At 47.4% G+C, this 27,941-nt stretch overlaps 1 protein-coding gene across 11 annotated transcripts in view; it reads right to left on the bottom strand.

Annotated features, from left to right (window-relative positions):
• Nucleotides 1-27,941, bottom strand: part of Wnk (Wnk kinase) — a 540,152-nt gene that overhangs the window by 13,541 nt on the left and 498,670 nt on the right. For 8 of the 11 annotated variants that reach the window (XM_065456126.1, XM_065456128.1, XM_065456129.1 and 5 more), the window contains 3 exons: nt 8,812-9,474; nt 8,498-8,598; nt 5,553-5,888 (listed from right to left, as the gene is read on the bottom strand). In XM_065456126.1, coding sequence (XP_065312198.1) covers nt 5,553-5,888; nt 8,498-8,598; nt 8,812-9,474 — 1,100 coding nt within the window. The remainder of the gene's footprint in view (nt 1-5,552; nt 5,889-8,497; nt 8,599-8,811; nt 9,475-27,941) is intronic. The other 3 variants (XM_065456130.1, XM_065456133.1, XM_065456135.1) reach the window with 3 other exon arrangements.

Raw genomic sequence — 27,941 nt, forward strand, 5'->3', positions numbered from 1 at the left:
GCAAATGATGTGTCGCGACCACGGGAGAGCGCGAAAACGAAGACTACATTGCCGACATTGTACCGAGCACAAGTGAAAGGGGGCACAATGAGAAAAGCAACGACGGTCCTTTGCCCACATCCTCCAAAGTGATTGGTGCACTCACACTAGTCCGGTGCTTCTGTGCAAATGCGGAAGGTTGCGCCCTCAGCTGCTCCAACTCATTAGACAATGTGGGGAAGTACGTGTGTCTCAGGCAGCGAAATTGCCCAAGCAGCAGAAAATGCAGGACTATTTCATGAGAAACTAAGCTAGTTTCATCAATAAAGTGATTTTATAAATGGTATGTGCTTTTATGACATCCAATTATTTAGCAAGCTTATATTGCTACGGAACAATATGTGCGATCACAAAAAGGCGAGCAGTGCGAAGACGACGACGACGATGAGAAGCTAGCGCGGGCTGTTGCCTCTTGGCCAAGCGCAGCGTATTTTTCTTGTAAATATACTTGTACATATCTTTTTGTCCGCGTCTTCCTATGTGACAATATCGAATTATGCTCTATATCGAAGTGATAGGTGTTTTTTTGCGAGTTCGATATAGCCGGGTTCGACTGCACCAAGCTTTAGTAGTTCAATTACAGTTAAACCTCAATATAACAAGGCGGTAAAATCGACAATTTGCTTCATTATATCACAATTCTGTGATACTAAAATTCGACCTTTTAAGCATATAACTAGAGTTGCCGACGGATTTTCTTAAAATCGATGATCAGGCAATCAGAAGAAGCACACAAATGAGAAAAAAGAATTTTGTTGAATTTGAGAGTCGGCGCCGAAAGGTATGGTTTCATGCTGTGTCAACTAGATCTTCATGGTGGCATGAAGTGAAGCCAGCCCCACTTTCGCGTCCAGTCCGGCTCCGCAGTTGATAGTGTCACCTACAGTGCTATGACGCTATCATGAAAAGTGTTGGCAGGGGGGAGTGAATGCTTTGTCCATCTCTTGCTTCAACGCATGTCTCTGAAACTTGAGATTATGAAAATTCCAGTACTAAATGTGCGGGAAGACAGCGCACATGATGGCATGCCATCTCTGTCAGCCCACTCGTTGCACGCATTGCAGATTACCTCTGAAACAGGGCGCACAGGCTGCATATGCACTCTGCCGCGCTGACAACCATTCACAACCATGGCTGCACTACACACGAAAGCGCACACCAACCTGCCACCTACTCTCATGTGTGCTTGAGTGCGTTACCGCAAGCTCGCTTACCTCCGCCACTTTCTCTTGCTTATGCGGGAAAAATGCTCTTATCAAGCCACCATCCTTCTTGGCTCACCCTCGTACACTTCCACTTTCACCTAAAGCATGCAGTGCACGAGGGGCAATAGGATCTTATCGCACTTGGACTTTATATATATAAACACACGATTCTGCTCGGCTTAGGTGGTCTCTTTTGGTCGCAATTTATGAGGTACATGATTTTAGAGGTGTGTTCACCAGCAGTGGCTTGTAATTCGACCACTTGATCATCTGCATTCGCGGTAGTTTTTGTTTATTGTCTCAGTATTCCTTTACGGTGGCAGTAATGTTTACATCGCAATTGTGTACAAACACACTTTGTTATATTGAGCTTCTAAATACATGGTGTTCTATAGACAAGAAGTTGTGAAAAGTCCAGTACTTCGTTATATCAAGAATACAGTGAAACCTCGTTAAACCGTAGTTGACCAGAGCTCAGGAAAAGTACATACTGAACGGCAGTAGTGCTTAAATGAAACAGTGTGAGATTGCCCGCTTACCAGTCAAAAACAGAACTCACGAGATAGTGCAATGAAAGGGTAAAAAACATGCAGCATTTGTTCATCTTATGCGACAAAAATCTCATATTCTCGTTTGATGACGCAGCGGCCTAGCAGCAATGACAGCAGCCTCAAACTCCCTTAAGCTGTGAGCCAGCTTTTTCGCTAGCACCCTTTTCTCAGCAAAAACCCGCATGAGGCTGACTTACCGCGCAGCTTCTGCCACTGTCAGGTGTGAATCGCCCATGCTGTTGCTTTCCACGTCATCCTCATAACTGTCGTTACGTGGCACTTCAGCAATAACAGACGTAACGATGGCGAAAAGTCGAATCTCGAAAAGTTTAACCTCGTAGCCGACATCTTTTTGCGGTCCCAGCAGCAGTGCCAGGCATCTTCTCCTTTGCATTCCAAATGCCACGCACCTTAGTCAACAGTAAATCCCCCTCTCGCATGTTAGCGCCGACTCTGTACCACGTTTCATAGCACAAACGATGTCCAATTTTCCTTTTATGCTGAGCATCCTGTCTTTGTCCGAGCTTCGGCATGACAAGAGACCTGAACACAGGCCACCACTAGCCGGCCACAACAATCTCTCTGGCTTGGTGGCGAAATGATGTTGATGTTAAAGTGGCTACACCCCTTCAAGTGCCCTCCGAGTTTGCGCTTGGAGGCTGTTCCTATCTCTGAGGCTCGTTCTTCTGCCTGGTCCACCTACCACCATGATTGTGCTACAAAAAGTGCGAACAGTATGTGTTGACCGATACAGATGCAATAAGCTGGTACGGTTTATGCGGATACAAAACGCATTATGTTCAATGACCGTTGAATCGGGGATTTGATTTTACTACATTTAAAATGGAACTGCTGTTTAGGCGGGTACGGTTGAGTATGGTTGGTACGGTATATTAAGGTTTAACTTTATAATAGATGTTTTTGTGTACCACTGCCCCTGTCTGTCTCTCGTTTGCCGGAATCTGCGATTAATAATTATCATGTCACGGAAACCAGTGGCCACGTCGCACACAGGCTTGCCACCTCACCCCATTCTTTAGCTTTGCATTCCCATGCTACTTCTCTGTTCTCGTATTCTTCTGCATGTCTGGCTCGTAGCTCCTGCATCTTCCTGGTTTCTGTCCCTTCTTCCATTATTTCTCTTCCACCCTGTGGGAAGCTTGTAGACGCAAGGACATAGTTGGGACTCAAGCAATGCACATGTACACTGTGCACTCTGCGAGTCTTCTTTTAGAATGCAATGTCACTAGTTATAACTAACTAGATCTGAGTAATAGCTGTAAAAAACCATGACTTTATAGACCTAGACCATGTTTGTAAGCAGAAGTAGGCGTCACCAATATATTCAAGGCACTATGCATAGGAGAGGAGCATTACGTGCCAAAACCATGATTTTATTATGAAGCACGTGCTAGTTGGAACTCGCGAATAATTTTGACTACCTGGGGTTTTCTGACGTGCATACAATGCACTTTTTGCATTTCACCCCCGTCAAAATAAGGCTGAATGAGACGGTAGGCCTAGCTTGCTGGCTGCTGCAATCACAGCCAATGCCACTTGTGATCTGGCCGCAGCTCATCATGGTGCGCTTATTTCTCACAACATGATAATGTGGGCTTAAGTAAATTGGTCTTCTTGGCGTTGTTAGTGCGAATAGCAAATGAAATGCACGACTTGCAGGCCAGCTGAGCCACCTTGCAAGGACAGTTGTTTGCTTTACTCTGCAAGATGAAATGTCAACGAATAATTGCTCGTGATCGTGCAAGTGGTTTAGTGCTGGGCACTGCTTGAAGAAACAGGTGCAGATTCAACATAATTTTGTTCTATTAATTACCATTTCATGTGAAAAACGAGCTGTAGCTGATTTTTATGTTGCCGTGAGCGGCGATAGAAGCGATCACCTCGGTTGGGTGATGGGCTCGGCGAGGTACTGGCCCTACGGCGACGCCGGTTGTGTAGGCCCTGTCACATTAGGCGTCTTCGCTGAAGAGCGGAGGCCGGGGTCATTATGGTACAGACGTCAAACAACATTCCACAGAGTTAATATGGACACTAAGATGCTGACAAATTCGGCATTCCTATCAGAAGGTGCTTCTTTCAGTGACAGCAAATTGGTAGACTTCGGTGTAGGAACGAGATGGTGGAGGGTCTCCCAAAACTTCAGCGAAACATGCTAGGATCCGGAGAAACTTTACTTTCTGTTGAGATTGGGCCATTGACATCTCCCCGGTTGTCAGCAAAACACTGGGCCTGGTATGCGTGCTTCCCTCTCTCCAGGATTAGCATGGGGTCGCGTGTGGGCTTTGTGTCAACCTTCTCCCCGTCAGAGACGGCGTGCTGTGCCGATACGAACTACTGGACTGGCTGTCTAGAACATTACCCGTTTCCCTAGCGCGTGATCTAGGGAAGACGGACGTTCTTTAAGAGAAATCCTGAGTGTGTGGAGTATGCCCTCCCAGAACGACGTAGTCCGCTATGACATGTAGCCTGTAGCTGCATGCTACATGTACTGCACTTAATGCTCCTGCCAGTGTGAGTATCTTATGCCTTTTCCTCCCACGTGAACATACACTCCATTCTATTCCTCCAAACTTCTGACCTCATACTCATCAAAAGGTTAGCAACTCTTATTGTTAAAGTTCTGACGATGGTGGGGCCCCGCTTAGCCTCCGTGTGACGCCTTGGTAATGGAGGCCAGCTACACGTTTCAAGGCCCAATGGCAGTGTAGGCTAGAGAGTGACCATTAGTGTTATGCCAGACCCCAGAGACCACGACACAAACCCAACAGTCCGGGCCATCTGCACTGTCGGCTGCAACTGCCCGATTGCTCTAGCCATTGCACAATGACACCTTAAGAATTGGCCGTTTGTTCGGCACCCAATGTGAGGCCACATTTTATTAGAACTGGTTAGAAAATTGTTTGGGTAGTTGTTGGGACGACAATTTGGGTACGGATCATACCGCGTCTTCTGCTCCTATGGGTAAAGCATCACCAAATCGAGCTTGCGTGCATGACTAACTCTGCACATTTGAATTTGCACGTGGGAATTCATTAACACGTTTAAGCGTGTTTATGACGTCCACACTGAAATTAATGCAGCTGTGACCGTGCAGCCTCCATGTGTGAATGTGGGTTAGGCCATCTGCACTGGTAATATGACACGCTCTGAGGTGCATCTGCTCACTCAACATACATTCAAGGCTAATCCTAATCTAGCTTTCTTAAAGTGCAGTAAGAAATTGTAACGACTCATAATTAACGACCCTAAGCACCTTTGTTGGCTAATGCATGCCATTCAAAATAAAACAGAAGCTTAACTGCTGTGAAATGTTGGCACATAATGGATGAGCTGGTACTGGAAGCAAACTTTTGCCTTTTGCCATGGCAGCCTATTGCTTGAGATGGTTTTCATCAACAGGAAACCCATAAAAACTTGAGCCTCTGGCATCTTTCAGCACAATGTGGCTTGTTGGCATACTGTGTTCCCTTCGTTGTAAAACCATAAAATAAGAAATGCACACAGAGAACCATGCACGCACTCGCGAAACCCAGTAGCTAAGAAGGCAGGCGCGGTGGCTCGGCGGCAGGGCGCCTACAGTACGAAAGTCACTCCTGACAACAGCGGCACCACTGCATCATCGTGATGTAGTGCCGTGATGTAGATCTATAGTGAGCTGGGGCAGAGCACCATTTCTGTATTCTGAGCTTCCGATCATAGTAAGAGTGGCCACTCTGAGGAAGACATCCACACGAACCTCAGAAGGTCATCGGTGAGGGTTCGAGTGCGGCCCACAGGTCTACCACCAACGGGCTCGGGCGGCAGGCCTTCAGAGTTGGAACGATGCAGAGCCCCTCGTTCCAGGGAGGCCAGATGCAGAGGAGGGCTGTGCCACTCAGGCGATGTCGACAGAGGCGGAATGTGGCGAGGGAAGTGCGGTGCCGACTGTGAGTGCGGCAGCAGGCGTGGTGCGGGGGGCCCCGCCCCATTGGGTGCCTCACACAGGGGCCATGCTGTGCCTCGGAGGCACTGCCGCAACCACTCCAGTTCACGACGGTGCCGATTCTCCAAGTCCTCTCGCTCACGCTGCTGCCTGCATGAGACGCACAAACTGCTTTCAACGTACATGCCACAACAAGGTTGAATATTTGACGAGACATTTGATGAATCCAATTCACATGTCACATGTGATCACTGCCAAAAAAATATTTCAGTACTCCCTCTCATGTTGCACATGACTGCACCTGCTGGCATGTCACTGCTGTATCTGTCACCTTCTTTTGAAAGCATGTACCAGTTGTTTCAGTAAAGACAAGAGATTCAAAATAAAATGCTCACCAAAACTTGTAGCAGCATCACTAATCACTATAGTAAGCATTCTTCGACAAAATTTGATCGATTTGCTTTTCATTATTGTCTGCGGGATCGAGTCTAACTGGTGACACCATCGCCACCTGGATAGGCGGTTGATGACAGGAGCTGAAATGTGCATTGCAGTGCTTTGCTGTGAGCAATTTGGGTTGATTGTCTGCTAATCAAATGAGCTAACTGCTGTGAACTGATAATACATTCATACTCAATGTCAAATTTTAGCATGAAACCCATAGAATGTTCCTATTATATCTGAAAAAAGCATGTACTCTTCTTCAACAAGGAACTGGCACTCAGCCGCACAGCCTGTATTTTGGCACTTCCTTGTGCTTTTGATGTGTGTGGCTTGTGTTCTGCCTACCATACAAGCTATGTCACTTTGAGTGACCGAGTGTTGGCGGTATCACCATGTTGCTGCACACATTATTTTTATCGAAGTAAGAGTAACAGTATAGCCTTTAAGTACAAACTGTACTTGCTTGGTTATTATTACAATTATTACATTGTTTACCTTACTTAATCTAATAGAGGGCGCTTCCTTCCATAAATCTAATAACACCAAACTAATATGCAAATTATAATGCCTGGCGGTGGCTCAACATCATGACGTCCTGCATCTCGCAACTGTCATGTCACACATAATCATCATGTAATACTCTATTTCTAACTTCGTTTTGTTATACAACATCAAAGTACCAAAGTTCAACCATTCACTTTTGAGGCAAAAAGATTTTCGTATGGTGCGATAAGAACCACATAATGAAAGGAAACCTCAGGCACAGCTAAGGCTGGTCACGTCCCCACTATGTGGACGTCACGCAATTATCTCTTTAAGATCAAGTGTATTCTATGGCATGATATGAGAGCTTAAATTCTCTCTCTCTCTCTTTTTTTGCTGAGTGAACTTCACGGCACCTAGTTTATGTTTCATGGGATTACAAAGACTGCAGCTTGACAAACACATCATGACAAGGAGCCGTTAAAAAGCACTGTACTGATGTCTCACTGTGAGGACTTCATTTAAAACAATGTCAAATGCTTTTTGTGATGTGCTTGAACCACAAAAGGGCAACGAAACGTAGATATTTTGGCGAACGTAGTGCGAGACTATCATGCTCGCTACACATGCAGTCACTGATTTTAACACAGCACTAAGTCTACAGCAAAAGACCAAATGCCTCCCTATATTGTTAACTATTCGTCAAAAACGCATAATGGCTGCAATACAACCAGTAAACGGAGTTTTTAGAAGATATAATCATACACGTACATGTAAGCACGTAGTGGCTAGTAGACGACACAAAGTTCCATCCAAACAATGCGTGGTTCAGTCAGTGTCTGCCAGGTGGTGACTCTACTTGATCTCGTGGTCAATATTCTCTATTCCACATGGTATAAAGTCGAATTGAATATGGTGTGTGCTTATGTTTTCAACACAGTCCCTGCGTCTTGCAAAGCAACTTGTACAAAAAAGAACACTGACTGTATGTTGTGCCATATATGAAGAATCACCTAAACACACAAAACTTGTAATTTAAGCTTCTGACAGCAGGTAGAGCACATGTCACCCTTTCTCGGCAGGACAGCCATGGTTACCAGTGGGACATATCCAGCTGCAGCTTTGACAGATTAAGAAATTTATGAATTGTCATAAAATGTTTAAATTGGGAAAAAGCATTCATAAATAACCAGCACCTGTGTGGCATCTGCCAAACCAACATGTAGAAAAAAAAGAAAAAGTACACGAAAAAATTTTATCATTGCAATTTTTAAAGTGGCAAGCCCAATAACCGGCTTTTAGTCCCACAATTATTTAGTGAGTTTCTTCTGTCATTTTATTAATAAATGCTTACTAACAAGGTACTATCCAATGGGAGTGTTATAAAATATTACAGAGTAATTTCTACTGCTGAAACACGGAAACCTCAACCCAACAAAATTTGTGATTTAACAGTGTTTTTCACTGCATGTACAACGTTGTTACATTGACATTTGACATCATACTTGGGTAATAACATCGTACTTGGGTACTAACCAACTAAGCTCTATCAACATTCTCAGGGCACATTAAGTTTTTTGAAAGAAAAAATTGGCATCCACCTGATAAAGGGGCCACACAAAACACCCACCCTGATCCCCCAGAAAGACCACTCTTCCAGAAAGGCCCTGGTGTTGGGCTCAGATTTCCTGCGTGGCTTACTGCTAAATTTCAGTACAAATACACAGGTGACACCATGCTGTGCATGTCATGTCACAAAACATTTAGTGTGGAATTTCATATGTTGAGAAAGTATTGCTCTGCAACTGTATGCAGTTGCAGCTGCTGCTTACCGTGCTAGCAGCTGCTTGAGAAATTCCTCTGGGTCGTCTGGCTCTTCTGGCTCCTGTGTCTGGTCTGAGGTGAGAGCCGCCTGCAGCACAGAAGAGGCCAACTGCACAAAGTGGTGCAAGGAGAGTTGTCCCCAACATGAGCAGTGCACCCCCCCCCCCCCCACCCCATTGCGTTGAAAGCCTCCACCAAACCAGGCGAGAAGCAAAACAGAAAACCGTGTCGCAAAGCTAAGAGCCCCGAGGATTGCTGCCAGAGGCACCCAAGCTTGCAGAGAGAAGCGTAGCCCAAGCTGCCAAGCAGGCTCCGCCCTTACCAAAAACTGGCTCAGGGAGAGGCTGCGCCCACAGTCAACCAGGCTTGCACCGCGCACCCTCTCAGCACTGCCCACTGGAATTGCGCGTGGGGCACTGCGGCGCTGCAGCGGTGGCGAGCTGCAGGGCGAGCTCCAGGGTGGGGACACCGCGGGGCTCAGGCCTGCACAGCGTTCACAGCCTTCCTTGGGGCTCAGGGATGACAGGCTGCGTGCCTTGGCCAGTGTCGGGGGCTCCAGGGAGAGCAAGAAGCGTCGTGGTGTCAACTGGGGAGACATGGTGCCGACACAGGCATTCTTCTGCAGTGGCCGCTCCGTCTGCACCTCAGCGTCGCGCACATGCACACGAACTTTCCAAGCCTCACTGGCTGGTGCCAGCGATTCCAGGGAGGCTTGTGACAGCGAGGAAAGGTCACCACCAGAGTCAGAGGAACGCAGGTAGCCACGCATAATCTTGGCCAGGGCAAGTTCGAGAGAGGTTGGGGGGTCAAGACGCTTGTCTGCACCATACGGGAATGTGGCGTACGGGTCAGGGCAGTCGTCCAATGTTTGGCATGATGAGTCATGGCTGAAGAGATGGGCAGCAAGGCGGCCCCGGGCAGACGGCCGCTCAGGGTGCAGTGTGTGACGGGAGAGTGGAGGAGGAGGTGAACCACAGGGCTGCCACTAGAGGTGCGACACAAGCTCAGGTTTGTGGGCATATTGACAAAATGCTTAACCTTGGCTCTTCCACCACACAGTCAATGAAAAACCCGTCCTCTAAGCAAGGCATCTGAAAACTGCTACCAGCACATGGGGACTCCTGTATTGGCAATGACCACTAGTGACAGATTTGTGCTGTTGCAACAGCGTGGCATGCCATAATCTGGAAGGGTGTGCTTTTGGCTTATTGTAATGCCAGCATTCATCCTCAGATAAGCGAAACATTCTGTTCATGAACCTAAATGTGTGAAAAAAAAAAGCTGTGTTTATTCCACTGAGCTGAATCGTAAATGTGAAAGGCATGATAGTAAAAATACCCATTGCTACTGGCTTACGCGGGTACTGACAGGAGACATTAGGCCCTAGAAACAATGGTGAAAAATTACCATGTCTCTTCTAGCTATCACTAATTATTGAACATACACTTGCTAGAAGCCATTCAAGGATAGGATAGGATAGGGATAACTTTAATAAAGTGCGGCAAACGACGATTCAACGAGTCGTGACGCTGGCCAAGCGTTGACCCGGGGTTATACCCTACTCTGCACTAGCCCAGTTGCGCCCGTTTTAGAAGCCATTCAATTTTTTTAGGTCGTTGCAAATTAGAAAAATATGATTCTAGAATAAATGTTTCGTTCACTCAAAGTACACATTCTTGAGTTTACGAGCACTGCTTATGTAAATATCTTATAAAAAAAAACAAATGATACCATCAGGAGTCACTCATTTTGTGGTTCTTATAGTGCTCACCAAGAATGAAGACAATAGAGAAGAAATACATGAGACATGCACAAGTCCTCATTCCTGGTGAGTATTTCACCAACCACAAGAGGAACACATACCAACTAACTCAGGAGCAGCATTAAGAGCTGGTGAAATGACACACCCACCCATTGTAACCCATAAATACGGGCCAAATGTTTGCCAAGCAGAACGCAGACAGTGTTACCACAATTGATGGCACGAGTTACAATTAGGAGTGTGAGAATATCAAAATTTTCAATATGACATCGGAGACTTAACCTTGAATATCGAATAATAATATGCATTTGCGTTTATTAGCAAGTTAGGTTTCTTTAACATATTGAAACATTGCAATGATGTTGTCTATGGTAAGTCTTTACAGTGAAACAATGTTTATTTGGCTCATGTTAATTTCGAAAACTGAGTCATTCATACTGGCTGGTCTCATCAACCAGTGCATTATTATTGATAAACAAATAATTATACGGCCTCAAATGCTCATAAAGCCCGAGGAATTTGGCCCTGTGTCGGTTGCTGCTCTTTGCATTTGCTGTCAAGTAGTAAGCTCAGGATTGTGGATGGCACTGAAAAAAAAGTAATAACAAATGAGCGAGGCAAAACTAGCACCAGAAACGATGCTGTACTGTTTTCTATAACTGTTAAGGGGTCCTAAAACACTTTTTGAACATACTAGTAGGCAAACAATGCTGATATGATAACGAGGCTCCTGTGAACATGTGATCTAAATATCATTGCACTGCCTGCAGCAGGGAATTTACCATCTTGTGTCAAAAGCAGTAAAAATCGCTTTCTATTGCTTCTGCAATGTTATTATACAGCATTATCGCAAGCCGCTAGGCCCTGTGGGGATTGAGGAACATGCCGGTGACATTAGGTGGGCATTCACTTGTTCTGTCATACCTATGCCTCTCCCCATTCCACTCACAAACGGTTTCAGCGGTGGTGCTCCACTCATGATGCTTTGCACAGGGGGCAGGACGCAGATGTCATAGCACAGCTACTGCTGGCTGGCTCGGCAAGAGCACAGGACTCTTACCTCTGGGACAGCGCTAGGCGTATGTACATGCTTCCTCTTGTCCGCCGATACCTCTTTGTGACTAGGACTTGAACTCATGCACGGTGCCTTTGCCAATGCGGGGAGCGCATACTTTGTGTGAATCTTTTCCGGAAGCTAAGCTGAAGAATGGGTGCCTAGTGCTTGCATGAGTTTGTACCACGCCGAGCCGCACTTATCGGAGGCCATGAATACTTTGTTTAGCGCAAAACGACAGACACAAGAAAGACGACAGGACAAGGCGCTACTCTCAACTGACATCATTTTATTGCGTCACTCCTTTATAGACCGCTCAAGCCAGAGGAACATGCGCAGTGAGCACCACGCGGTGGAGCCACCAACATCCGATCCCAAGAGCGCACTCATGTGACAGAATCCAAAAAACCAAATTCAGCGCTGTACAAGGTTAAGGAAGGCACACTAATGCACTGTGACCCCAATGACTGAATGAAAAATGCTTCCGATAACTCTCGGGCGGTGGTGTCACGGCTCTTTTTCAATATCGTGGTATCACGAAACATGGGTTTGCACTTGCATGTTTTGCAATGCTGAGCCAAATGGGAACCTGTGCCTGTTGGTATGGATCGCTCATGTTCTCTAAGGTGCTCGTTAACACAGTGGCCTGACTGCCCTACATAAGTAGAAGTAGGGCAGTCAGGCCACTGACTGCCCTACTTCAGTTGTCAGAAGTCAGTCAGTAGAAGTAGAAGTAGAAAGTGGCGAGGTAGATTTTCGCAATGCAACCGGGTTGTCTTTGGAAAGTTTCATGTCCCTTCTTGAATTTTATTTAAGTGCAACTTTTATCCGGTTCGAAAATCACCTTTTTATCCAGAAAAATGGTGTGTGTATTGGTTCATGTGTGGCGCCTGCTCTTTGTAAAATTTTTTTATCGTTTCACGACCGCGCTCTTAAGAGTGCCTTAAACAATGACTCGGTTCAAATTTTTAGATATGTTGACGATTTTCTTGTTGTGATAAAACAAACTAACAATGAATGCTCCGTGACGGTAGCTGATATTTTAACTCTGTTCAATGACAATGGCAAAGGTTTAACTTTCACACATGAGCTATCTAGGGACGGTAAACTCCAGTTTTTAGATTTGCAGCTATCCTTACAAACAGGCCACGCCTGTTGGATGTATTCGCCACGTGCACGTAAAGAACTTTTACCTTACGTGTCTGCGCACTCAAAGACTGTGAAACGTGCCATTGTTTTGATGTGTTTAGAATCTCCCTTAATGAAATCTTGTCATCACTCTGCGAACATGAGTTTCATTGCACAGTTAAATAGGCTGCAGGCTGCTGGTTACCCAAGTGTGGTGGTGACATCAGTCTCGGAAATATTGCTTCAGAAACTGAAAGGGAAGCGGCACAAAAGTAACTGCTTCACACAAAAGAAGAGGCCTGAAGTTGTGCCGTATTGCCACAGAGTGGCTCACAATCTAAAGAATGTCGCCACTAGATACCGAATTCCGGTAGTGTTTTCCGCTCCTCAGAAACTGTCAATGTTGTGCAGCCATATTTCTAAAACAAGTAAAAAACCTGATTGTGAAAAGAACCACGTGAAGTTTGTAGATTGCAGCGTCGGTGTGGTTTATAAGATTCCCTTGTCATGTGGCAAAGTGTACGTAGGGCAGTCAGGCCGCTGTGTTAACGAGCGCCTTAGAGAACATGAGCGATCCATACCAACAGGCACAGGTTCCCATTTGGCTCAGCATTGCAAAACATGCAAGTGCAAACCCATGTTTCGTGATACCACGATTTTGAAAAAGAGCCGTGAGACCACCGCCTGAGAGTTATCGGAAGCCTTTTTCATTCAGTCATTGCGGTCACAGTGCATAAGTGTGCCTTCCTTAACCTTGTACAGCGCTGAATTTGGTTTTTTGGATTCTGTCGCATGAGTGCGCTCTTGGGATCGGATGTTGGTGGCTCCACCGCATGGTGGTCACTGCGCATGTTCCTCTGGTTTGAGCGGTCTATAAAGGAGTGACGCAATAAAATGATGTCAGTTGAGAGTAGCGCCTTGTCCTGTCGTCTTTCTTGTATCTGTTGTTTTGCGCTAAACCAAGTATTCATGGATTCCCAACAACTAGCCCGCCAACGCATTGTGCTGAATTATCGGAGGCCCAAGATGAAGCAAATTGCCAGAGCTCTCGCGAGTTGACCCACTGATTATCGCAAGAGCAGGTAGGATAGCCGCCAAAACTTTTCCTAGCGGCGTGTTCCAGCTTGAGCCTGTGCTCTTGCAGCGATGTGCTATGGGTGCTCCTGTCTGTATTTTCGCCTCCTTGGGTGCGTCCCAGGACCCCTTTGGTTCCTGCGCTGCCCTGGGACTGGCTGTTTGTGTAGTGTTGGGTGCCACTGGAGACAACAAACGGTTTCCATAAACTTGGGGGCAATACTGTGTTCTCATGTGCGTAGCGCTTGGTAGCTTCTTTGTGGCCTGAGATCATGTGCAGCAGCACACTGGAGGCGATGGCTGACATGGCTCTATGGCTCACTAAGCTCCAACCCGCAGTGGTTGGTACTCCTGTAAGACTTGAAGACCCCATAACCCATAACAGTATAAATGAAAAGTATATATGTTTGCGATTTCAAAAAGACAGGAAAAGCATTTCATCTTTACAGTGACAGTGTAAACATGACAGTTGTGCGTTGCTGCATGTGATGTGCGTGGCCTTCAAGTGTAGCGGAGATATTGAGGCCACCGTGGGGCCTGACCACGAGCTGCCTCGTGTTCAACCTTTAGGCGGAGCCTGCGGGTAATTGCTACCTCGTGCCTGCTTGCTCTCTCCGCTGTGTAGCTTCCAGTGTGCTAGTGGAAATGAAAGGAGACAGAAAGTCGCTGATCGGTCCGATAACTATGTCTAGTTTTGCTTATGCTTGAAGGATTAGAAAAGCTTTTGCGACGAGATTTGCGAGGTGACATAATTTAATAATGATGTCACCTCGATTAGTTTATAAAGTGCTTCAGAGCCCCTTTACTTAGAAAAGAACAGCAAGAACATACGTTTTCAGCTGCATGCAAAGCAGGACTTCTGCCACATAGCCTGATTGGCAAGCCCTTCTGTTTCTTTTTTTCAAAGCGAGACCCCTGACTTGCTCACTGTTGTCCAAGTACTGTACCAAATATAATGCGGGGTGTGAAGAAGGGAGTGGGAACCTTTGATTGCATCACACAAAAAGTGTTTTGATTATATCCCCAAGTAAGCATGTGTACTACACCTGTCCTTGTTTGCAATATTGCCTATTAGCACTGTCGTGATTCAAGAAATAAAAGTGGAAGAAGAGAAGAAAGAAGACAGTGTGAGGCAAAAGAAGACAAGAGTCAAGACATATGGTATTAAGTGGCAAAAGGAGGAAGGCCACACAGAGCGGGGCATGCCAATCACCGACGAAGAACTTATAAGGCAATGGTGCCAGGACACATAAGGAGGAGCAGAAGGAATGCGCCCCAGCTACAATCTGAGATGGTGAAGAGGAAAGCGACCTGCAGTCCAGACCAGCCTGGTGGTTCATGGTGACAGCCAGCAGCAGTCTGGTGTAGGCGATCCCAGCTTCTGCAACTATGATCAGTATGTTGAGCAGGCGCAACTGAGAACTACGGCAACGAGCTGATGGTGTCTTCACGACGATGATGTTCCTGAGCTCCTGCAGCTAAGCATTGCAGGCCTAGCAGAGCAGTCTGAGCGGTGCAGCCATCAATGCCACCTTCAGGCCAGGCCGGCTACCCTGATGTCGGAACCAGCAACACCAGATTCCTCACCACAATGTCGAGCCATGCTATGTGATGTCGGAGCCAGTGGCATATGCTCAATGCTACGGCTTCGACCAACTCATTGCACATACCATAAAGCTTTCTTATTCTTATTCTATATTGCTGTAAATTGTATTGCGTAGCTTGTACTTCAACGTGCTTGAGCTTCGTTAAGTGTATTTAGGGGACATTCCTAGTGTGTGAACCTGAGCCTGTTTCGAGCCTTGTTAAATAAAGGCTGTTATTATCCAGAGTGTTTATGCACTGTGCATTCCATCTAGATGCAATGACAAGCACACCGTGATGTGTGCGGCATGCTAAAAGGCACTATCATACTCGAGATTTGTACAAGCCTGAAGCCCTGCTCGAGCGTGTATTGAGGTGATGGATCACCCATCACTCAATGCTACAATGTTGTAACAGACATGCAATACACTGCACTGAGCCGTGACATGGGTATGTGGTGGGCAGCTGGCATGTTTGCGTTGTGGACGGGTACGGGTACTGCGCAGATGGGTATTGTTGTGGGAAAGGACATTCTTAGTGCACTTGGACCCATTTGCCCAATCCCCTCCATCCCTGTACGTTGCAGTCTAAGTGCACCCTTGCTTCAGGACAACATTCATTTGGGCTAGATGGTGCATACTTGAATTAGGAGGGAACAGCGCCAAATAAGACGATCACAAGTGGGAAGAACGGCACTTGTCCTGTGCCGTTCTCCCCACTTGTGATCGTCTTAGTTGGCGCTGTTCCTTCCTAATTCAAGTATGCACCTTTGCTGTTCGCAAACTCGTGTCCCTTGCCACCAAGAGGTTGGCTATTCTGCAGAGCTTTGTCGTCTAGTGGCTGAGCATACTTTACATGCTAAGTTCCGGCAGCAGCACAAAGTCATCACAATATCAGCTCGAAATTGGACACATACTAAGATTAGACAAAAAGAAATGCAGAAAAATGTGCCTGCTCCTTTGTGACTAGCAATATATCTGATTTGAATACTCAAAAACTTGTGAATACCTAGATTTCTAATCAAATACAAATATTACATATATAATATTCGATGGTTAAAAAAATTATGGGGTTTTACGTGCCAAAACCACTTTCTGGTTATGAGGCATGCCGTAGTGGAGGACTCCAGAAATTTGGACCACCTGGGGTTCTTTAACGTGCACCTAAATCAAAGTACACGGGTGTTTTCACATTTCGCCCCCAACGAAATGCAGCCACCGTGGCCGGGATTCGATCCCGCGACCTCGTGCGCAGCAGCCCAAATATTCGATGGTACGCAAAACATTCAAATATTCACACAAGTCTAGTTACAATGTCTCACTGGAAGTGCTGAAGGAGTACTGAAGCTGACAGCCTTCCACAAACACCAAACTTTAGCCTTTTTATTACAGATCCTTAAACTTGCTTGCAGAGTGAGACAAGGAATGAAAATGTATGTATGAACGCATGGGAAACCCAGCAGCAAATTACAGAGCAGGATGCTTTTGAATTTAACTCTAAAATAAAATATTCAGTTTTACACCCATCATAAGAGGAAGTGCTTCACCGTGTGGGAGTTCCTTCGGTCTACTGGGGCGCAGTCGTTGCTGTGCCTAAGGCTCCTGACTTAGTCGCCATTGCGAGGAAAACCTCTCCCAAATGCCTGCCCCTCGACCGCGCGCCGTTTTCCCCGGGCGCCGCAGCCGCGTCCCGCGATGTCATGCTACGCGGCCCTGCAATTGGGTGGTGGGGCGTGACGTAGGGAAGAAGCCCCGACTGGGGACGATCACCGTGCGCGGGAGAGTCGTGCTGCGACAGGGACGAGCGCCGGTCACGAGAGGCAAGCTGCAAGGTACGTGAGCGACCAGCTATTTGTGTCCCCAACGCCCCGGCCTGGAGACGTTCACGTGCTTTGTCAGCTTGCGTAAGTGTGACTTGCTGAGTGGCTTTGCGTTCTGCCCTTGCGGTAGTCGCAGGTGCTCAGTGCATCACATTTTGCGTGTCCGAACCGTCGCAGACCATTGTCGGTGACGGGAAGCGCTAGGTAGCGTTTGTGAATGCATTTCGGCCCGCGTGCGTAAACCATTGTTCGACGCGGCGTGTAACCCGCCTTCCTCGCCATCGGGAACCGCGGGTGCCGAGTGTACTCCGTGTGTTTGGGCGCAGTCTGGTACATGTTGGCCATTTGTGATCAATAAACGCCTTAACTGTCCTGGACGCCGTGTGTTCCTGGGAGAGCGCCCATGCGTACGGCCAAAGCTGGCCAGGTCTTTCGGCTCGGTGCTCGAACCTGCGGTGGGTCTATCGCCGTGTGCCGTCGTGCCGCATCGTTAGGCTCCACTTCTCGGGGGCCACTTGGCGATGCCGTGCGCGGAGACGTACTGTGAGCCCACAACCGTTAAGGCATGTGCGAGTTCCCTGCCTCGAGTATGACATCCACAACTCTGATGGTTCGCACCTCACACCCATAATTGACGTTCGTGCATAGCTGCTCTGCTTAGAGACATGCAAAGGCAGCTTAGCATTTGTTATTTGACAGTGACAAAAGTCTGCAGCTCTGACAAAAATTCTTCAGTGTTTTTTCAGGACTGACCACTACAAAGGGCATCTCCTGCTTGACAAGATTTTAGGCTTGCATACCCAAGACAGCAACTGACATCTCAAGTGACTGAACCATGAACTCAACTAATTCCCTATTAACATGGGACCTCTTCATGTTCTTGTAATAGTGCTCACTTCTGCTCACTTTTAAATAGTAAAGAAAGCGAAAGATTTTCTGACTGCTACTTTGTTGACATTTTGCAAGCACATGCTGCAAATAATAATAATAATAATAATAATAATAATAATAATAATAATAATAATAATAATAATAATAATAATAATAATAATAATCAGCCTATTCATGTCCACCGCAGGATGAAGCCCTCTCCCTGCGATCTCCAATTACCCCTGTCCTGCGCCAACCGATTCCAACTAGCAACCGCAAATTTCCTAATTTCGTCGCACCATCTAGTCTTCTGCCGTCCTCTACTGCGCTTGCCTTCTCTTGGTACCCATTCTGTTACCCTAATGGTCCAATGGTTATCTAGTCTGCGCATTACATGACCTGCCAAGCGACATTTTTTACTCTTGATGTCTATTAGACTATTGTTTATACCTATTTGCTCTCTGATCCAAACCGCTCTCTATCTGTCTTTTAAAGTTATGCCTAGCATTCTTCGTTCCATCGCTCTATGCGTGGTCTTTAACTTGTTCTCAAGCTTCTTTGTCAGCCTCTAAGTCTCTGCGCCATATGTCGGCACCAGTAAAATGCACTTATTGTATACTTTCCTTTTCAATGATAACAGTAAGCTCCCATTCAGGAACTCACAATGTCTGCAGTATGCGATCCAACCCATTTTTATTTTTCTGTGAATTTCCTTCTCATGGTCTGGGTCCCCTGTGATTAGTTGACCTAGGTAAATGTAGTACTCCTCCACAGACTCTAGAGGCTGACTTGCGATCTTGAACTCTTGTTCCCTTGCCAGGTTATTCATCATTATTTTTGTCTTCTGCATATTAATCTTCAGCCCCACTCTTACACTCTCCCTGTTAAGGTCCTCAATCATTTGCTGTAACTCGTCTACATTGTTGCTGAATAGAACAATGTCATCGGCAAACCGAAGGTGAGCCGAGATATTCGCCGTCGGTCTTTACTCCTAAGCCCTCCCGGTTTAATAGCTTGAATACTTCTTCTAAGCACGCAGTGAATAGCATTGGAGAGATTGTGTCTCCTTGTCTGACCCCTTTCTTTATAGGTATCTTCCTACCTTTCTTGTGTAGAATTAAGGTGGCTGTGGAATCTCTGTAGATATTTTCCACAGTATTTACGTAAGCGGTCTGTACTCTTTGATTATGCAATGCCTCTATGACTGCTGGTATCTCTACTGAATCAAATGCTTTTTCGTAATCTATGAAAGCCATATATAGAGGCTGATTGTACTTTGCAGATTTCTCGATAACCTGGTTAATGACATGGATGTTATCCATTGTAGAGTAACCTTTCCTGAAGCCAGCCTGCTCCCTTGGTTGACTAAAGTCCAGTGTCGTCCTTATTCTATTGGAGATTATTTTGCTAAATATTTTATATAATACTGGGAGTAAGCTAATGGGCCTACAATTTTTTAGTTCTTTAAAGTCGCCCTTTTTGTGGATTAGTATAATGTTTGCATTCTTCCAGTTTTCTGGGGCCCTTGCAGTCGATAGACACTTCGTATAGAGAGGCGCCAGTTTTCCTAGCATTGTCTTCTCTATCTTTGATTAAATCGACTGTTATTCCATTCTCTCCTGCCGCTTTTTCCCGTTTCATGCCTTGCAAGGCCTTTCTGACCTCATCTCTAGTTATAGGAGGAGTTTCTGTATATTGTTCATTGTTTCGTATAAGAGTGCTCCTTACTGCTCTGGGTACTGTAAAGGTCAGTATAGAATTCTTCCGCTGCTTTTATTATACCTTTGAGATTGGTCATGGTGTTACCCTGCTTATCTTTCAGTGCATACATCTAGGTTTGTGCTATGCCGAGTTTCCTTCTCACTGATTTCAGGCTGCGTCCATTTTTTACAGCTTCTTCAGTCTATCTCACGTTATAATTTCTAATATCACTTATTTTTGCTTTGTTGATCAGTTTTGACAGTTCCGCAAATTATATCTTATCTCTTGAGTTGGACACTTTCATTCTTTGTTGTTTCTTTATTAGGTCCTTTGTTACTTGGGAGAGCTTGCCTACTGGTTGCTTTGGTGCCTTGTCTCCCACTTCAATTGCTGCCTCTGAAGCCAGCCTCATTATGGTTTCATTCATTACCTCTATGTCATCATCATCATCATCTCTATGTTCTAAGGCTGCATATTCGTTTGCAAGTACCAGACTAAATTTGTCTGCTTTTACCCTTACTACCTCAAAGGTGATCTGTTTCTTCTTGACCAATTTTACTCTTTCTCTGTTCAAACTGAGGTGAATCCTGGCATCACTAACCTATGATCACTACACTTTACCCTACCTATTACTTCTACATCCTGCACTAAGCTGGGATTGGCAGGAAGTATGAAATCAATTTCATTTCTCGTTTCACCATTAGGGCTTTTCCAGGTCCATTTTCTGTTGCTGCATTTCCTGAAAAAAGTGTTCATTATTCTCAGCTTACTCCTTTCTGTGAATTCTACCAGCATGTCACCTCTAGCGTTTCTAGAATCGACACCGTAGTTGCCAATTGCCTGTTCACCCGCCTACTTTTCCCCCACTTTTGCATTGAAGTCCCCCATTACTACTGTATACCGTGTTTGCACTTTTCTTGCAGCATCAATTGACAAAGGCTTTTACGAGGCCCTGAAGCTTGAATCCTCGTTTCATGTGAACAAGCATGGCAAGACAGCCACAGAAAATCAGTGTTGTTCATTTTATCCAAACAATTTCAAAAAGTACAGATGTCAAGTGTGTGGCTTGTGCTCTCAATAAATCAGCTTAGCTTTGCAGGAAAGTAAAAAACATGCAAATCCAATGCAATGTTCAGGTCTAAACAATGTGAAGCCTGTTTGAGTTTGCGAGGAAGCAGCAGTTGTGGATGACACAAGCACAGCTTAGCTGTCTGCGTAATGAGGACTAAAGTGACTACAATGCTTGTAGAGGGAAGCGCGTTGACGAGAGGTGTAAGTACAGAGAAGTGCAAGACATCTAAATACATTTAAGGCTACATACCCATTGTGTTACAGTCATGCATCCATCCTGGGGGATCATCCAAGAATGGGCACGTGCCCAGTTGTACATACATAGTGACCCATGTCGTCTACTAGGCCAGACAGCAGCCAGCGGCGTGGGTATTGAGGTATGCTTAGGTGCCTTTGCGCAGGCATTCACCTGTTCTGTTGTCCCTACGCATCCCCTCTTTCTACTCGTGACGGTTGTCGGTGGTGGTGCTCCACTCGCGGTGGTTTGTAGTATGGGAGCTCGCTTTGCAGCCGCCGCTGGCAGCTGCTGCGACATGAGCGAGGAAGATTCCCTCTAAGACAGCACTACGTACATACATGCTTTCCTCTCATCTGCTGGCATGTTTTTGTATCGGACTTGAGCTCGGTGTTAAGAACGGCCAGCTGCAGTGCAAATTTGCCACCCAGTTAGAACTATGGCGGCAACATTCCGGGAGCGTCGCCGCCAACTTCTAGACACAGCGTGACTAAATCGACTTTGTGTTGGGGAACAATACGGGCATCCCCCCACTCTCCGTCGCTTCAGCTAGGATGCGTTCAATGAAGCAGGCTTTGTGCTGAAACCGCCACCAACCTCTAGCCTCATCGCCGTTGTGACGGAATGAGTTCGGTGGGCCAACTATTGTTCCCAAACTCCCCAACGCGCTACCTGGAACGGCTCCGAGTTCTACGGGGCCCCTCTGATGTCGGCTCCGGACCTTCGCACGTGTGTGCATTTGTGTGTGTAGACCGTCCTGCAGGGAGGCGGCTAGTTCGCGATGACGAAACGAACGTTCGCATCACCTTGTATCGGGAGAGGACCGAGTGTTTAAAAACCGCTGTTGTGCGGCTGCTCAGGTCACTCTCTCTCAAGCAGTCAGGTTAGACTGATGTACTTTATCAAACAGTCATGTTAGACTGGTATAAATACTGTAAATAAACCCATATTCCTCGTTCTCGATGAGAAGCAGTCCTTCCTTTCATCGACGTCCTCAGCGTGGATAAGTTGGACGACGGCATGGGCCAGCTACCTTCTAATTCATGCCCGACTCCAATCTTGACAACGGATTACAAGCGATGGGATTGAGCCCCCAATCCTGACATCGGGTACAGTGCCTTTGCACGTACGGTGAGCACATAGCTTGTGTTAATCCTTTCCAATCCCCAAGCCGAAGAGCGGTGCCTAGTGCTCACACGCGGTTGTACTGCGGTGAGCTGCACTTATCAGAGGCCCAAGATGATGGAGATTGCCTGAGCTTTCGCAAGAGGGCCCATTGCTTATCAGGAGAGCAAGCAGCATAGCCGCGGGGGCTTTTCCTAGTCACAGCTCACGAGGAGCCATCCTACCGCAGCGACGTGCTAGCGGCGCCTGTCTGTATTTTTGCCCTTGGTACGGGAGCCTTTTGATTCCCGTGCCGACCTGGGACTGCGCGTTTGTGCAGTGTTGGGTGCCGCCATAGACAATATACGGTGTGGGGATGCGCGACTCTCGCGCGTCCCCTGATGTTTTTCCCGCATAGCACGTCTCCTGTACTCCTGCTTCGCTGCGTGGCCTGCGTGACGCCCGCGCGGTCGATGTGGTTGAAGCGCAGTGCGAGAGATGGTGCGACTGTTGCGCTGCTAATGTTGCCGACAGGCGAGGTTACCTGGGCGCCGAAAGGAAGGTGCTTGCTCTCTTGGGGTTAGAGACAGCAAGCGGGACGGACGTGCCATGCCGCACATGCAGCGACCCTCTTTCCCGGCGGGTCGGCGCACGACGGGGACGTCTCCCGCGTGCGCGCCGACCCATGCTTCTGCGAGACTGCCTCGCATGGCCGCCCTCGAACGCGCCACGATTCGCGTGACCATACACGCGAACGACCAGGCGTTGGGATCCAGCATGGGGCGAACATATTCGCTCGCTTCCAGTCGCGGTGAGTCGGACTTCTAGATTTGTCGCGCGCCCATCGGCATGTTTTGTGGATAGCAACTCGGCTAGCGGGCATTGATCTATGAAAGGTGCAATAAATGCCCTTGTGATTGTTTGCACTACTGTGTTGTCGTTCCTTTGTCCCAAGAGTACGGTGGAGAATCCCCTATCTTCCACATCTGGCTGCCCAACGTGGGACTCTTGGGGCATCGGACAATAGATTTAACAGTTTTGCTTCGTTCGAGACCTTTGTTTGAACCAAAGCGTAGGCCTAGCGTGGATTTTGATCGCTAGTGTCGGCGGCGTGCTTTCTTGAGCGAGGCGATGGTGGCTGTAGTGTGTTTGAACATGTCAACGTGCTAAGCCTTTTCGCAAGTGTTCTTTTTATGACATTCGTCGGTACGAGAGCCACGTGGTCTGCATCCTGGGAGAGCGAGGCATAGCGCCTGCGGAGCATATTGGCAAGCCTGAAGCGAGTGAGTACGGAAGCCTCGTTGGTGGTCCGAATTTCTTATGTAAATAGCTTCTTCTATCTCTTTGACTCTGATGAAGTCGCGGCTCTGGGAGCCGGGTGGCCGCGGGCCATGGGTGCCACTACGGGCTGACTGGTATTGCGGCCTGGCACAGGGCGCTCCGACACCGTCTGGGACGGTGGGCGCCGTCAACTCGGATGCTGTGTGCACCGAGCGAGGTAGGACCACCTCACAGAGCTGACGTCTCCTCGTGGCTGCCTGCTTTGTGCTCATTTTGGGTGTTGTTTTTGGATGCCGGTTGTTGTCAGGGTAGCAACGCTTTAGGCCTAAGGCTTTACGAAGCTGCCTGTCGCACGGGGAGGGACACAACCTGGTGGACCGTGGCGTTGAGGTGTTGCACTTTGCTTACTTCATTCTAGTTAGCCTCGCACGAATTGAAATTACTCGTTTGACTCAAGGAAGCGAGCTTCGTTCACGTGAACTTAGCAACTTAGCATCTGAGTAGCTGCCCGATCTTTTGCTAGCCGAGTTGAACATCGTACCACGTGGGCGATGCGCATGCAGAATTTCTCTCCCTTGCACTACTTTAGTGTTTGCCGAGTGTTTTGAGTGTACGCAGCGTGACTGGAGTCACCCCTGGCTTGCTGTCACCTGCACATCGTCTGCGCTGCTGCTCGGGACTACGATCGAGCCACCCCAGGCGATGGTGATGCTGTGGCCAGTTCGGCGCAGCGACTTCGGTGGCCTCCTATATCGACCTCGCGACCCTCGGCGGCGGACAGAGGAGCCGGCGGTCACCGACAGCTACGGCGGTTCTTCCCAGCAGGGCACGTCGGCGCGAGCGACGCTTGCTCGTATCAACTACTGCGTCGTCGTCTCCGGAGTCCTGGCCTGGAATCGTGCCGTCGAGTCTACAAAGGTGCTGCTGTGACCGGCGGACGCCAGCGGTGTACCCGGGGACAATGTCGGCTCGCATGTTATGGACAGCGTATGGACATTTCCTCGGCGCGGCCAATGTTGCGTGTACTACCTTGTTCGCGAAGCACGCATTGACGTTAGACCGTGTCACATGTTTTGCCGGAATAAGAAGTGATTTAAGGTTGGGGGGATGTGGGGATGCGCGACTCTCGCGCGTCCCCTGATGTTTTTCCCGCATAGCACGTCTCCTGTACTCCCGCTTCGCTGCGTGGCCTGCGTGACGCCAGTGTATTGCGCTGCTAACGCCGCCGACAGGCGAGGTTACCTGGGCGCCGAAAGGAAGGCGCTTGCTCTCTTGGGATTAGAGACAGCAAGTGGGACGGACATGCCGTGCCGCACGTGCAGCAACCCTCTTTCCCACCGGGTTGGCGCACGGCGGGGACGTCTCCCGCGTGCGCGCCGACCCATGCTTCTGCGAGACCGCCTCGCGTGGCCGCCCTCGAACGCGCCACGATTCGCGTGACCATACACGCGAACGACCAGGCGTTGGGATCCAGCATGGGGCGAACATATTCGCTCGCTTCCAGTCGCGGTGAGTCGGACTTCTAGATTTGTCGCGCGCCCATCGGCATGTTTTGTGGATAGCAACTCGGCTAGCGGGCATTGATCTATGAAAGGTGCAATAAATGCCCTTGTGATTGTTTGCACTACTGTGTTGTCGTTCCTTTGTCCCAAGAGTACGGTGGAGAATCCCACAACGGTTTCCGCTAACTTAGGGCAATACTGTATTCTCTTGCGTGCATAGCGTTTGATAGCCCCTTTGCGGCCTGAGCGTGGGGCTAGTGGTGCACTAGATGACGAGAAGCGATGGTTGACGCGGCCTTGTGGCTTGCTAAGCTCGAACCTGCGGTGGTCGGTACTCCAGTGCGACCCAAAACCCCTACAGCAGCAAGTTGTCTATTTGTGCAGCTTCAGATGCACCAGCTGTACTGCAGCTGGTGAATGGAAATGTATTCACATACTGTCTGTGAACAAGTGAGAAGCTTCACACCAAAAACAGTATTGGTGATGAGAACAATAGAGCACACACCGGTGCTTAAGTATACCGGCTGGCCATTACTCAATCAGTGCATTCCATTAATGCCAATGGCCTATAGTTGAAATACATTGGTTTCGATGCTGTTCATGCACCCAAACATCCGACAGAGCCTGAACGCTGGCTAACTGTGACCATCTTTGCTAACTGCAGAGAAAGGAGATTACCACAGCATAAATGTGAGAGATATGAGAAGGGCAAATGACACATTTGAAATGGAAAAAGCTTCAATGCAAGCTTCTCCATTAAGAGATGCCTGAACATACCTGCAAGGAGCTACTTGGAAAAGGCCTGATCTAACCCAAATGCTGTGGATGGCCTCCTTCTCCAGTTTTGACTTGCAACCTTGTTATAGGTCATTGAACCATTACGTTACTTAAATATGATCGTCTACATATAAACAAACAAGGCTCTTAGGGGACGATGGAAGATCACTTGCGTTCCTAAAAGACAGCACATCAATAGAAAAACGATGCAGTGGTTATCTGCTTGCCACATGACAAAACTACAACTCCCCACCCTGTGATGGCTCCCGCAAGTCCCATTTAGATATTGCATCCTCCAAGTTTCAATTTTGAAAATATCTAACTAACTTAATTTTTAATTTCATCAATTTTGAAAACAATTTAACTTGAGTGCACAAACAGTAAAACATCGCTACAACAAAATTAAAGGGGTAGTCGAAACAATGCCTCCTTTACTAGATGCCAGCCGCGTTGTCCGTAAACTCGGTTCCTGGCCCTCTCCCTTTTCTCTCCTCTGCGAAAAGGCAACGAGCGCCGCTTGTGGCGGACGTCTGCAACCTAGATCACCTGCTGCGGCCTCTGAGATTACCATGGCGTCTGTTGCCATCTCGGAGGCCCACGATAACGCTCGCTAACGGACGCCTGCGCATATAAAGCGCCGGCGGAGCATTCAGCCACCGCTGCCACATCCGCTGGAAGTTGAAAAGGCAACGAGCGCCGCCTCACGGAATTTATGCTGAACTAACTTCAACTAAGGGAACCACCGCCGCAATGCTGAAAGCGAGCAACGCGACTGGCATCTAGTAAAGGAGGCATTGGTCGAAATTACTTAGTTATACTCATTAATTTGTTATATTTAGAGGCTGGATGCTTAGGAACTAAACAATGGTTTAAGTGCCTATAACAGACAATAAAGATGTCATTCAAGGCATATATATGTGCCAAATACTGCCCTTTAGCCATGTGACTAGACAACACAAGAGCAATGTTTTAGTGACCTTTTGCTGCCACAGCAAAAGCTGCCCTCTCCAAATTTTCAGCAGTTTTTAGACGTCAACATCGCCTAGCAGATGGGCCACACTTACTAGCAGTACTCACCACGGGCCTAGAAGGAATTACTGCGATAAGAGTTGGCACATTCCAAGACTGCAAAGAAGGCTATAGCCAGTCCCTGTCTAGAGTTCGCTCTTGGAAGGTTTTGTGCTCAAAATTGTGCTGACAAGTGTTAAAAGCAAATGGCTGGGCTTCCCCACATGGTCTTTACCACCCTTGCCGAGTCACTCCTCTAGAAATTCACGAGGGGCAAACCAAGGTAAATGACACAGCTAGCACAGAGAATGGTAAGGCCTGAAGTTTTGCCTTATATGCACCATGTATCCCACAACGTAAAGAAGGTCGCAAAAAGACATGGAGTGCCCATCTTGTTCTCTGCACCATGCAAGCTGGCCCAGCTGTACCGATATATACCATCTGATAGTAGCAAGAAGCATGGATGCACTAAGAAACACGCCAGGCCGTACGTAGAATATGCCACCGGAGTCATCCACGACATTCTGTTATCTTGTGGCAAGACATATGTGGGCCAGATTGGGAACTGCGTGAATGAATGTGCACTGGAACATGACCTGTCTCTAAAAGGCAACGACATTTGCCTTCGCACTGCAATACGCACCAGTGAGAGCCACAACTAGACAAGATAAGGATTTGGATAAAAGTGGGAAGCACCAGCATGTGTATTATCAGAGGCCTTTTATATGAAGAAGCAAAGTATGTCGTGTGCCTTCTTTCCTTTGGAGAGACACGTTAATAATAGCCTGATGTGGATGCAGTGACATGCATTTAAAGTTTTTCAGTATGCTGCACAGTGTCTGTTTCTAAATGTTGGCCATGATTGCAGAATAAACAGTCAAAAGTTAGCACTCACCTTGTCCACTCCTCCGTTTTTATTTACATTTTACGCTAAGTAGCCATAAGGCTTATGGTATAAAATTGTTCAGTATTAACTGGCTAGCCCAGCAACCCATACTGCTGAGTTTCAGTTCTACAGCGGACTCTTTCAGAATGTTTACAACTCCCCTTCAGACGTCAGCACTCTAGTAAGCCATACTGTTGACTCTTCCTGCGGAACAAGACTTGTCACCTTCTGTCTGCGAAAAGGCCAAATTCCTGAAAATGTAAGTGCTCTCTTCAGTCGTAACACGCCTTCGTTTGGATATGTCAAGTGTGTCTAGGTGTGCGTGATTTTAATATTGGAACTGTGGTGGCAGGTGTGCTCATTTTATGACCTACTTAGTGCACTGTTCTTCAGTTTGGACCCTCCGTGGCTGACTCTGCAAAAGTACCACACTGCTACATGCTCAAGTGCCCACATTACTGAAGCTAAGGGGAACCACGTGACACCCAGCGCCTCACCACCAGATGGATGCACACACTGCACAGAATGGTCTCATCATGATGGGAAATAAGCGTCCCAGAGAACACCTCGAGAATCTTGCAAAAGGGACCGAAGTT

Source organism: Dermacentor albipictus, chromosome 6 (assembly GCF_038994185.2).
Source record: "Dermacentor albipictus isolate Rhodes 1998 colony chromosome 6, USDA_Dalb.pri_finalv2, whole genome shotgun sequence".
NCBI lineage: Eukaryota > Metazoa > Arthropoda > Arachnida > Ixodida > Ixodidae > Dermacentor > Dermacentor albipictus.